At 37.1% G+C, this 13,904-nt stretch overlaps 1 protein-coding gene across 7 annotated transcripts in view; it reads left to right on the forward strand.

Annotated features, from left to right (window-relative positions):
- Positions 1–13,904, forward strand: part of LOC139767458 (ATP-binding cassette sub-family C member 4-like) — a 140,042-nt gene that overhangs the window by 90,099 nt on the left and 36,039 nt on the right. For 6 of the 7 annotated variants that reach the window (XM_071696861.1, XM_071696862.1, XM_071696860.1 and 3 more), the window contains 10 exons: positions 290–400; positions 768–839; positions 2,318–2,452; positions 2,656–2,830; positions 3,307–3,418; positions 5,260–5,443; positions 5,733–5,916; positions 7,347–7,522; positions 8,978–9,034; positions 13,270–13,478. In XM_071696861.1, coding sequence (XP_071552962.1) covers positions 290–400; positions 768–839; positions 2,318–2,452; positions 2,656–2,830; positions 3,307–3,418; positions 5,260–5,443; positions 5,733–5,916; positions 7,347–7,522; positions 8,978–9,034; positions 13,270–13,478 — 1,415 coding nt within the window. The remainder of the gene's footprint in view (positions 1–289; positions 401–767; positions 840–2,317; positions 2,453–2,655; positions 2,831–3,306; positions 3,419–5,259; positions 5,444–5,732; positions 5,917–7,346; positions 7,523–8,977; positions 9,035–13,269; positions 13,479–13,904) is intronic. The other variant, XM_071696863.1, reaches the window with a different exon arrangement.

Below are 13,904 nucleotides of genomic sequence, written 5' to 3' on the forward strand. Positions count from 1 at the left end.
AGTGATATGGTTCAGTACATGTTTAAGAGACACCCCTGCTCAGCTTAGGCAGGCAGGGAGATGCCTTGCAAAACTGGCAGGCTTGATGATCTTTGTGGCACAAATCCTCTCGTAAAGTGGGTTTCATGCTGCCATACTTTTACCAAGAAATGCTAAAACTTCCCAGAGATGCTTATAGCATCAGCCAGTGTAGGAATGAGATCTGTACTACAGGCTGAAGTACAATATGATGCATTGAAATTAGTAAAACATAGCATCTGTACATTAATGTTTCATTTTGTTACTCTAGGTGTTTGTTACAAGCTCTCTCATCAACAATGTTCGACTTGTGATGACTCTTTTCTTTCCATTTGGAATTGCCATGGGTTCAGAAACTTTAATATCTTGCAAGAGACTACAGGTGAGATGTTGACATTTTTTACTGTTTGTAGACTTTTGTAGACCTGGGATAAAGATTTCATAAATTGCAGAAGAGATATAGCTTAGATTATTGAAGGAACAACACAGCTTTGGTTGTTTGACCTCATGAATTTAATGGCAGACTTGATATATGTGACTATCCTCTTCTTGTGTAGTCACTTTTGATATTTAGGTTATTGATTTGCTGTAAAGTTCTTTGTGAAATAAAGTGTAGTTCATGCTATCACTCATATTTATAGAGATGATTTTCAGAAATAATCATGCTATAATGTTAATTTAGAGACTTCTTTGACTTCTTTGTTTTTCCATGGTATGGTTTAATCTAACTGATTCTGTTCTCCCAATAGGAATTCCTTGAAATGGAAGAAAGAGAAGACACAAATCGTGTGCAGAGAAGTAATCTAAGGCCAAAACAGAAGGTAACATTAAAATATTTTTGGATGTGAGACTCATATGCTTTGGCCACCCCCTCGAGGGGGTTCCCAGAGGGAACAAGCTTCAGAGCTATAGATAGATATATTGATATAGTGTTCCCAGACTCTGTTTGCATGTGGTAACAGTGCAAGCAGAAAGTCACCGTTGAGGAGTCTGTATCATCATCAGCAGACGAAAAGAGCATAGCATCATTGTGGACCTTCCCACCCCAATGGAGTCCACCTTATTTTATTTCTGCATTGAGCACAGCCTCAAAGATGCATGAGTTCCATGAAATGTATCCTAGGGATGTAGATATTCTGCTGTAATGGATATTTCTAAGGGATTTCGGTAAGGGGTAACACAGGGAAGGGTTGAGTTTGAAAGTGCTAATGATGTTTTGTGACTGCTGGTTAAAGATATTTGCACAGGTCACTCAAGTGAAGTGGAGACAGGGTTTGATATCTTCCTCTTATGGGTTTGAGTCCATGGCTTTCATAACATTCAGGTCTTTTGCAAAAGATTCTTTGTTTAGAATCATTGACCTAATATATAACATTTCTGTGTAGCACCCATAATATGACAAATGAAGTAGTTAACGTTGTTACTTGAAGAGTGATTCGTATGCATTCGTATGATGTAACTAGCAAGGGGAACAGAATACCTAGCAGCACTCATTCAGTATCTTATACTAGTTCCTTTAATGGCCCCTTACATCAATCTTGTATTGCAGTAGCACAATGAGTTATTTCGTGAATGTACATGATGCTTATGCAGACAACACTGTGGAGTTTTATTAAAATGCAGAGGCGCAGTGCAAGAGAATTATGACAATGTATCCAATAGAGCAGCACATCTGTTTTTCTCTGTGTACTGTCCCCCGCCAGATCTACAGAATTAGTCATGGGAATAGCATGCAGCAAGAGTACCATTATAGGTCTGTAAGACACTTGGATTTAAACATTTGACTTGCCTGGAAAGGCATTTGTTCATGCATTCTTCAAACATTTATAAGCTAAAATGAGTCTAGGATTTATAGATCACTGGGAGTTCCTCTGCCAATGTAGAGAGATGAGAGAGATTTTGTTGAGAGATATAGGTAACCATATGAACAATATGGATTAATTCAAGGCATAGGGCATATGAAATGGTCAAGGGAAGCTGCAGAAAGGTCTTTGGAGCTCAGGGCTGTGGTTTTAGCGCATTATTCATGAAAGCTTGAGAGTGGATGTGAGCAAGTGAGGCTATTTCTTCTGCTGTCTCTGGTGCAACCTCACAAATGTAGAATATGTTAAAGAAGGTTCTCTGGCAGGAAATTGTTTTATAAGATGCTGAATTTTTAGTAAAATTTACCAAGAGAGATATTAAACATTGTGCTTAATTAGAAATTAGTGTTGCTGTGCTTAATTAGAAGATATTGTTGCTATTGTAATTCTTTACAAACGAGTTATTTTGTGCCTTGTTATCTTTGAACTGTTGACAGGATTGTGGATTGGTAGTGGCAGGCTTGACTGCAAAGTGGAGTGATGCAACTGAAGAAGATACTCTAAGTGATATATCTTGCTCAGTTAAAGCTGGAGAGTTACTAGCTGTAATTGGACCAGTTGGATCAGGAAAAGTAAGGCATTTTTAATTCTCTTGTATGATCCACATGAGCTGTATAAAACCATTTTTCCTATGTAAAAGTTATCATTTTTATTGCCTTTACCTTTGTATGATGTAAACAAAAAGAAAGATTATGATTCATAAGGGAATACACTTTTAGATTTTGTAATCAGTCTTATTACTGCGGACGATTAATGGTGTCCTCTTATTTCACAGGGATCACTTCTTAATGCAATTCTTGGAGAGTTACCAGCTAAAAGGGGATCCATATCTGTGAGAGGAAAATTGGCTTATGCATCTCAAGAGCCTTGGGTATTTTCTGGGACTGTGCGACAAAATATTCTCTTTGGACAACCATATGATGAAAAGAGATACAACGAGGTTATTAAAGGTGAGTCTGTTCAGTGGGCATTAACATTTCAGGGTAGAATATTGACTGAAAATTACCCAGTTAATTTCAAAAAGAATTCATTTTGATGAATGAGGCATCATCATTGCAGTTTTTTTTGTTGTTATATTAGGTAATTATATACATTTGTATAACCCATGAATTGTGGGGTTGGCTGATAATTCCATCACTGTATATGCAAATAGAATTTAAATGCATTGTCACTGGACTGGACTAGGGCATATGAAGCAGGGTAAAACAACAGAAAGGTCTGTCGGGCCTGACTGGTAAGTGATTGAGGCCTTTTTCTTTGACCATGACTGGTATTACCTTGCTAATATTTGAAAGAGTGAACAGGTATAAAAGAAAGATAAAGAAAGACTTTCCCTTTGATTTTAAAGATTGTATTTTTTATAGATAAATGGTTTGATTTAACTTGGTAGATAATAGTTTGTAAGTTGGTCATATCTTATTTACAGTGTGTGCATTGGAACAGGACTTGGAGCAACTACCTCAGAGGGACATGACTACAGTAGGCGAGCGTGGTGTGTCTCTCAGTGGTGGTCAGAAAGCCAGGGTCAATCTTGCTAGGTAAAGTCTCATATTACTACAAGAAAGTTCCTTGATTTCAAGATTGCTGGTTCGTAGGGTACTAATGATTGCAGTTTATCAGAAGAACAGCTTTAGGGCACATGTTGGTGGAATGATCTAGTAAGATTGCACATTTAGTCAACAAAGAAATTTTTAGACAAACAGAGGACCCCATAAGTTGGCTGTATATTTAAATCTAAAAATGCTTAGGTTACCCATTGTGCACCATTCTTATGCTAGGTTGCAGGTTTCTACATCTTGTGTGCAGTGTTTCATGTGAGACACATCAACAACAGATATAAAAAAAATATTACAAGTGGGCTAAAGCATTTTAAATTCACATTTAGAATTTATGGACTCCCGTGGTGTAGCAGTTAGTGTTCCTAACCATGACGCATTCACAAGCCGCCGAGGGTCGAGGGCATAGGTTTGAATCCTGGTTGCAGCAGTCGGTCCACAGTCCACCCAGCTACTCATTCACCCCTAGGGGTTGGTTGATGAAATGACTAAGGCTAGGATGTATATATATATAGCATTAATGGGATGGCCTTGATTAGGGCCTCAGTTGCCCAAGCCGTCTCAGCTAGCGTGAAAGAATGTTTCTAGTTTTTATCTTAAGCTCTTTACTAAATCAGGAGCAGCAGGTAGGTATAAAAGAAAGGTACTGGCTTAAATGGTTTTGCTAGTGTTAGCTATACTTTTTAAATGAAAAATATGTAGTTTACATTAATCTCCATAATGCCACCAAGTAAAGAGAGAAGCAGGTTATGATGCTGCTATGGTCAAATGAATTAGCATTATTGAAAAACTGGCAGATCTCCGCCAGACTTGGACATTTAGTTTTCATCTCAAATGATGACTCGTGTGTTTTGCATGGTATGAAGAGAACCTTTTTTTCAACCCCATATCAATGAACTTTTCGGCTTGTAGAAATTTTATCCTTGGAAGATTAGATATTATAACATTTATGTAACCTTTCCAAGGGAAGAGGGGAGATGGAAGACAACCAATTATGACCTGACCAAGATGCACAGCATTGCAGTTCTAGACCTGTGGTCCTGGCTGGTGGGTATGGCTAGCATCCTGGGCACTGCAGGAGTCCAATAAAAGGGACTCCTCTGGAGGGAATAAGTGAAAATAGGAACAGATAGATGAGCCAAGGAAAGACTTTCCCTTTTTTTTTTTTTACACTACCTCTTTGAAACAGGGAAAGGTGAATAATTACTGTACTCTGAAAAAGAAAAAATGCAAGTGCATACATCTAAAGCAAGTCAATAAACATGCAATTAGTTAGCAAATTTTTAGTGTCAGCCCAGATTCAGAATGTATTCTGACATATTACATTTCATTGGTGTCTTTTTACAATTTCCATCACAGCAGATAAATGAGAAGTGAAACAAAAATCTGCTTTGAAAGAGTTGCTCTGTCATTTCCTTCTTGTCTGCTTGTACTTCATGTTCATTCTTACGTGATTTCTGTAAATACTGGAGAACTGTATTGAACTTACTAGTATATTAGGAACTGTTTTAAGTTCAAGCTGTAGTACGTCAGAATACTTGAACAGCTCATAAAGCTATTTGTGTAGTAAGTAGATTAGTAATATCAGTTGAGGATAAAGTGCAGATCATTCCACTTTCAACATGGTGTACCTTATCATTTAGAAGTACCAGTGATAAGACTGTTTATCTTTGAATGAAGAATTACAAGATTCTGATAATCTTCAACTAATTTTGTGAAATAGATAGGCACTTGGATAGACGTAATTTTAAAAGAACTTGGATCCAGGAGTGTCACTTATCTAGTTAGATTAATGAATGCAGTACTTCCATTTTACTCAACAGGGCTGTCTACTATGATGCTGACATTTACCTGCTTGATGACCCACTCAGTGCTGTGGATGCTCATGTTGGCCGACATTTGTTCGACAACTGCATCATGAAGCACCTCAAACATAAAGTTCGAGTTCTTGTGACACATCAGCTACAGTATCTCAAGCCAGCATCACAGATTCTAATCTTAAGAGAGGTTTGTATTAAGATCTCTTCAGATTAGAATATATTTTCTTGTTAACTAATGCACTACATTTGCCTATTGTGTATTTTCTTTCAAAGCTGTGAACTTGATGAATCAGTCTAATGTTTTGATTGGTAGATGGGTTTCAAGAGTATGTATTATGATTAAATTTATTTTGTCTGTCTAAATATAAGTGCCTCATATAATGCATAGCATTTGATGTGTATAAAACTTGCTTTTCTAAATTCTTTGAAGTCCAGCGCTTTAAGCATAGTTTGATAAACCTGATGTCTACCTTCAGGGCCACACAGAAGCTATTGGGGGCTACCACCAGCTGGTCAACAGTGGCGTAGACTTTGCGTCTTTATTGTCAGAAGGTCTGGAAGATGAGAAAGTATCCCCACTATCCCGAGCATCCAGTATAAGAAGCACCAAGAGGAATGGTGTCATCCCAAATGGAAGAATATTTCAAGATGGTGAGAAATGTAAGCACATCAATATATTCATAACTTGTTTATGATTTGGACTATGTAGAACAAGGAAGAAGGAAATAAAGAGCGATAGATTGCTGTCAGAACCAGATTGTGTTTGTAAAAAAATAAAAAAAAGCTGAATGGTGGAGAATTAGGGAAAGCAGCAAGTTACAAGAATTTGATTAATGGTTTGGGGTGAGTGTTCACAGCAAATTGAATGTGAGGTAGTATTAAAAGTGATATGAAATTGTACAGTATAGTAAGGCACATAGAGTGTATCAGGAGATTTTATGCTGCATGTTTGAGGGATTAAAATGAATGATCGATACCAAGCAACTGGATGGATCCAGTAATTGTGCATCTTTATGATAGCAGAGGAGACAAGAAGTAAGAAATCTTGGAGTTTTGTGTATGTTGTGCATAGGTGTTAAGACTTACGAGGCATGCCCAGTGTGAACTAGATATGTGGGTGAAGATAGAAATGCCAGAAAAAGTGGTTAGAATTTAGCAGTTCTGAAATAATGATCTCTTGAAATATGGCAATCTTGAAACGAATATAACTCTTGAACTAATAAAGATATTCATTTTTTGCTAAGAGTATGACCTGAATTTTGACACTTTAATGGAAAATATTCAATAATCACTATTATTGGATTTTTTTATACATGCTAACTATTTTTTGTGTGAGCAAGTTAGTGTTCAGGCCTAGTGACTGAGCTTTAGAGGGATTGTATAAGAAAATATGTACACATCCGACTGTAAGAATTGGGGTACTAACCTAGCCACTATGCTGCAAAGGCTCTTTGTGCATATGTGTGTGTCTCCAGTTGTGTATTTTTGCATGTACTCTTGCATCTTTGTGTGATCACCTGTTAGTTTTTACTCTACCCTGTGCAGTTACAGGGAAGGAGCCGGTGCAAAGATTGTGTTTGACTTGCCCTCTGCCAGTGACATGTTGCGGGTGAGGTACTAAATGGGAAGAAGCAGCACTGGAATTCCCTGGCTATGGAGACTCTATTGCCATGGCCACCCCTTTGAATAGTTCAAACTTGCTGATTTTTATCACTTAATTGTACAGTGTCATCTTGCATATCTATTACTTTTTGGTAATGAGTGTTCTTTCCTCAGCCCTGTAGTCCAGCTACCCAGAATTTTGTCACAGAAGGGAAAAGAAACGTGGATTATGTCTCATTCTCACAGGCAGATTATAATGATTATTTCAACATTATATTTGACAACTTGGGACTGAATTTGTGCAAATGAGACCATTTTTCATTATTTGCTTCTGATGCTACCTTGCAAGAGTGGAAAAGACATTTAGGTATCAAAAATATACAAACAAATAGATTGCCCTGTTTTTGTGACATTATCTGATAACTATATGTTACATGAAAAGATTTCCTTTTTTCTCTGTATTTTTTACATGTACATTTTCTTTTCAGTTGGATCATCGTGTTCTTTGCAGAGGAAGGGGCAAATTCATACCGACTCAAGTGCATCTCTCCATGATTCTGTTGAAGCTGAAAATATCCTATCTATCTCAGGGGTTCACATTGCTGGATCATCTCTTTCTGTCAGTGACAGTGCTCATGGCACACCATTCAAGAATGCTAAAAAGGTTAGGATATGATAGATGCTGCTGTAAGGATTGGAGTAGAGATGAAGCATTGTGATTATTATTTTTATTGATATAAAAAACTTTTAAGTGACAAAACTATTAACACAGTTTGCTGTAAATATTTCAATATATCCTGCAGTTGCTGAACCCTCAAGTTTAATAAGTCTTCATTTTACTGTCTTCAACAAGTAATTTTTGTCAGATCTTGATATCATAATAATATAGAGATTTTTTTTTTTTTATGTAAATGTTGATGAGGTGCCTTTGTCACTTTCTTGATTTTACATTAAAATTCTTTTAAGATTGTCTGAATATTAATATTTGGTAAGTGTTGAGAGAGTCAGAGCTGACTGTAAATCCAGTATTGAAACTATGGAGGAACTTGTTGATATATAAGGCTTTAGACTTGAAGAGAGTGAGAGGAATGTTTATTTCTGGTGAATTGACAGTATGGATTTTAAACAGTTCCTGGACTCATGATAGGAGACATCTTTGCTGTATATGGTATTACAGTTTTATAATTTAACTTCTTAATTTCTTTAAAAGTGTCAGTGAGGTTAGGTTGTCTTTTGGGCAAATCTCTAGAATCTTTCACTATTTGTGTGAGAATTATGCAACTAAGTCAGATCCATGGTAACAAAACTTTAACAATGGTAGAACAGCATGCGAAATAGTGAATGATGAAATCACTGCAAGGCACAAGTGTGGAGGGATTACATCACAGTAGATGGCCCGAAGTGTAGTGATTCCTTGCCTTTCTCATGAGGAAATATCCAAGGCCTACATGTATAATGAAGTAAGAGTGCAGACCACTGAGTGGTATTTTGTCAGGGAAGCATGCTGGGAGCTGAGTGAGTGGACTTATTTCTTGTCGGAAAGGCTAAATGGGATGGTTACTTCAATTTTCTCTCCTTCCCTTATTTCTCTTTCCACCTTCTATCCAATATTTTCCTTACCCCCTCTCTTTGTGCATCAGCCTTCTCACTTTGGCAAAATCTAGTCATAGATGCTCGTACTTAGGTACTCCCTGGTGTCTTTCCTTCCTTCACCTTTTCTATGTATCTTCCTTACCTTGGTCACCTCACTAATATCTTCACTTAGTTAGAGTTTATGTATTAATGAGATATGAAAGATTTGATAAACCAGAATGGAATGGTAACCGTAAAGTTATGGAATAGTGTGCATCACCTGTGACAGGCTGTTCTAAGGCAAATAGGAATTCATGAATAGAAATATATGATGTTAGTTTGACATTCATACATTGACTTTGATATAATCAATGAAATAATTATAATGGACCTAGGAAGCCTCTGCCATACAAGGGCTGCAAGAGGATAGTCTTGGGATGAATGAATGCATTTGAGTGTGTGTGTATAAGAGATTCTAATACCATATATTCATGTAAAACTAATAGAAATACTAACCAAATTTTTTGTCTGCATCACGATCACATAGCATCAGCGAAGTGAGAAAAGGCTGAATAACATTCAAGAGGAGAAATCACAGCCACTGGTTGATAAGATTTATGTTGTTCAGCTTTTTGCATTTTGTTTGCTTTGTGTGCTTGTAATTATATCTCTTTGTAGAAATGGTCTCAAGTTTAATGAATATTCAGAATCTAGTGGTCATGAGACTGTACTTTGTCCCCCAAAAATATAAGTAAATGTCTTACGTCACCTTTAGCAAAATGCTTCAAGCTTGTTGTTACTGAGAAAGTTCGCCAATCCAATTTCTTTTTGGGTTTTCCACATAGCACTTCTTCCATATTTCCAGTCGTATTCATGTGAGATGAGTGTTTGTACTTGCTCTACAAAATATATTTGTCACTTTAGGAACGACATTGCATTATTTGACGAGTGTGATTTTGTTGATATTCCTCTGCTTATTGCTCTTTTGAGGTATTTTAGTCTTCATGGATCTTTAATCCTCTGTCTGTTATGCAAGGGTTGGTTTTCTTTCCTACATGCAGTATCATTCAGTGAACATTATCTACAGCATCATAGACATCTGGAATGGTATTATTGATATTTGGCCAAGATTATACAGTTCCCTGATTCTTTTTCACAAATTTTGATCACTATTTTGTGAGTTTTGCAATTTTTGTCAGACAGGAAAATAATATTTGAGAGGAGCATGTGGTTTGACTGGATGAAATGAAGAAAGTAATGAAGTGGTGTATGATAAATTTGATATGGCAGGGAATACAAAGGGTGAATTATGGAATGCAAGAGTGGATGAAACATAAAACTTTGAGGTGGTTTGGGCATGTTGAAAGAGTGCAAGATGGAGAATTTACGAAGAGTGTACGATAGTACAATTAAAGGGGTTGATGTGAGAGGAAGACTACCTGTGACATGGAAGAATTAAGTGGAAGAGTACTGGAAGGAGAGAAATGGTGGGAAAATATGTGGAATGGTGTATATGCATGGGAGATATTTAAGGACAGGGATTAGTATGGGAGGGAGATGTGTAAAGACAGGGATGAATGGAGACTTTTTTCCCATGGCCATTCTCATGAAGGAAGTTCCTGGAGGGAACAGGTGTCACAGATAGACTCAGTTCTTGATATTACCTTGCAAAGGAAGGAAAGGTCTGTCTATCTGTATCTCCAATGCCTGTACCATTCTGGAACTCCCTCAAAGGGGTAGTAAGCAAGAATTGAATATTTTGGGGATGTCACTTCTAGATTTCTTTATAAATATTAGCAGAACTGTTGGTATAATCATACCCTATCGTACTCATGTGTAGGCAGAGTCCAGCAATGCCCTTTTTAAGACGAACATAGGTAAGTGGGAAGTTATTCATGCAGGCTTTCAGGTTGGCATAGGGGAGTGCTGTGTGGTGACTGGAAAAAAGATTTTTGCACTCTTTAAGGTAGCAATAAATTATTTGTATTTTGCAAATCTTAATATGCAAGGCGTTTGGCTATATTTTTTCCAGAATTTGCTCAAAATGTGGTTTAGTGAGCATCAGGTGGTAAACGTGAATGAACCCTCCTCCAAAAATACAGAAAAGAACTTTGTAGTTGATTTTTTCTTTTTTAGTGCTAAATGCTTGCATGTGGTTGAGATGTGCTGTGTAAGTGTGGTACATATATGTATGTTTGAGACATAGTATTCCATTTATATTTTTAAAGTTTGCTTTAAATCATGTTGATCTCTTGCATGTTCTTTATCTTTTGCATGGTTTTTTCTGATTTCATTTTTTTATGCAGTTATCTTTGCTTCGTATAATCTATTTATGCTTTCATGTCTGCTGTTGAATTAGTCACATCTGGAATTCTAGAGCTTAAAGTATATTTTGTTGTAAATTGTGGTCCTGTAGAAAAAATTTTCTTTATGTTAGACTAGATACATTAATTTTAAGTTCAAAATGTACATTAGGGAAATACCTTGTCCATATTTGTGTGTTGATAATAGTAGAATTCAGGGAGTGGGGGGCTGGAAGTCCTCCCCCTCCCATTTTGATTTTTCCAAAAGAAGGAACAGAGAAGGGGGCCAAGTAAGGATATTCCCTTTAAGGCTCAGTCCTCTGTTCTTAACGTTACCTCATCATGTGTTACATAGGTCATTCAGATAAAGAAAATTCTTTGACATAAATATAATAAAAGCACCTTAACATTTTCAGAATTAGAGTAAAAGGCCAAAAAAAAAAAAAATACATAGATGGATAACTTGAATGTTTCATTTTCTCCATATGTCCAAACCACTGCAGCACACTCCATTCAACTCTCTCATACATACTCCTCTTACTTATTATTAGCTTGCATCAGTTAGCAAAAACCATGGAAAGGTTTGTAGGGCCTGGTTGGTGAGATGGGGCTGTGGTTTCAGTGCATCGCATATGAAAGCTAAGTAATGGATATGTGGGAATGAGCCATGTCTTTGTTCCTGGTGCTACTTCGCTTACGTAGGAAATAGCAAACAAGCATGAAAATTATTTTCATTATTATATGACTGTAGGACCCCCAACCATGAGCTCCTGCAGCTTCAAGGCTGTACCTCAGTCAATATCAGGGAAAGGGTAGACTCGTTTGAAGCTAGTTGTATTTTGAAAAGACTACCGTCTTTCATTAGTTTTACACTCTGCAGTGACTTGACAAGCACTGAACAGCCACCCTCCTGATTTATTCTTAGACTTCACTCTACCAGACATGCAACCATATGAACCTGTACTCTCCAGGAATGTGCACATTACACTGTTTTGTCTCTAATCTGGACACCACTTATCTCCCCAGCATTATGAATATCAGTTCGTCATATTGCAAGACCCTTCATCTCTGAGATGCATTTACCATATTGAAGACATTAAATGCTTGGTCCTCAGTTGCCCCTCAAGCACTTCATGCACTATGTAGAACATCACTATATTTCTTGACCATAGTTTCACCTTGTGGTATCCTCCATAGAAGGGGATGCTTGGGCAGGAAAATGATTAAGTAGAAAGCAAGGGAGAGAGAGGAGGGGGTGTACATTTGGAGATTTTGGCAAGAAATTTGCCTTAATATTTTGTACTGTACCCTTCTGACATACTAAGCATGTTATTTACCATTTTCCAACATATTGTGTGTAGACTTTATTATCCACCATAGGTATTGTACTTGAAACCCAACATTATCCAGCAAAGACAGTGGTTAGAGCTCGGACAGATTACGTGTATAGAATGTACTAGCTTTCTCTTCAGATCTCACCACAGTACATAATCCCAATCTGTACACTTACTCTTGTTCTCTTCATCCATTGAAATTTTTATATCTGCTCACAAAAGCAAAATTAAAGACCTATTCAAAATTCTGTTTTGGAAATCTACTACTTACAAAGATATGAAAATTTCTGACAGTTTTCATTTATGATTGATGAGTGTCTTTATTTGTAAAAATTTGTCTTGATATTATAGATAACAAAAATGCATTAGATATGTCACAAAAAGCATAATGAATAGATTTAGGCACATACTATACATATGCAGGAATCACTTTGTTCCATTAGGCATTGACTGTCATTTAGATTTTTCTCTGATATTTTTACTGTTTTGTTTCCTTCTGTTTTTCGATGTTCCCATGCATACAAGTTGCTCACATAGGTACTGTGAAATAAGAAATCTATGTAGCACTTATATTCTTCCCCTCTTAGTAGATATGATTGTTCTGTTTATTTACAGACAGAATTATGCAGTGACATAAACTCTTCAGAAGCATAATGGAAAGCAGTATTTGTTAAAAAGTAATGAGTTACAGATATTTTTCACCGTAGAATATTTGTACTAAAGATTATATAAAAGAATTTACCCTAGTATTTTAATGCAAATTGTTTGTCAACTAAACATTGAATGATATCAAGATTTGTAAGAAGGAATTGTAGCGAAAATAGACAGATAGTATGTTCTTTCTTTCTTTCAAAGTATTCGCCATTTCCCGCATTAGCAAGGTAGCGTTAAGAACAGAGGACTGGGCCTCTGAGGGAATATCCTCACCTGGCCCTCTTCTCTGTTCCGTCTTTTGGAAAATTAAAAAAAAACAAGAGGGGAGGATTTCCAGCCCCCCGCTCTCTTCCCTTTTAGTCGCCTTCTACGACACACAGGGAATACGTGGGAAGTATTCTTTCTCCCCTATCCCCAAGGATATATATGTATGTCACATATAAAATTCTCTTGATGTGCTTAAGTGATATATTATTGCTTTGAAAAGGTGATGTTATTGATCCAGGTAATTCATTTGTTTTGAGCAAGTCATTTTTGATTTTTTTCAGCTTAAAGACACAGATGACAGTGTTGATAAAGATGAACCTGAAGGACGGGGCTCTGAAGCGGAAATGCGATCTGAAGGGTCTGTCAAAGGAGCAATATACCTTGAGTATTTCCTGGCTGGAGGAGGATGGATCCTTTTGATAATACTCTTTTTGGCTAATGTAATAACACAAGTTCTGTTTTCTGGAACTGATTATTGGTTATCGTACTGGTGAGTTTATTTTTTTTTTTTTTTTTTTTTTTTATACTTTGTCGCTGTCTCCCGCGTTTGCGAGGTAGCGCAAGGAAACAGACGAAAGAAATGGCCCAACCCCCCCCCCCCATACACATGTACATACACACGTCCACACACGCAAATATACATACCTACACAGCTTTCCATGGTTTACCCCAGACGCTTCACATGCCCTGCTTCAATCCACTGACAGCACGTCAACCCCTGTATACCACATGACTCCAATTCACTCTATTTCTTGCCCTCCTTTCACCCTCCTGCATGTTCAGGCCCCGATCAAACAAAATCTTTTTCACTCCATCTTTCCACCTCCAATTTGGTCTCCCTCTTCTCCTCGTTCCCTCCACCTCCGACACATATATCCTCTTGGTCAATCTCTCCTCACTCATTCTCTCCATGTGC

The sequence above is a fragment of the Panulirus ornatus genome, chromosome 61, assembly GCF_036320965.1.
Source record: "Panulirus ornatus isolate Po-2019 chromosome 61, ASM3632096v1, whole genome shotgun sequence".
NCBI lineage: Eukaryota > Metazoa > Arthropoda > Malacostraca > Decapoda > Palinuridae > Panulirus > Panulirus ornatus.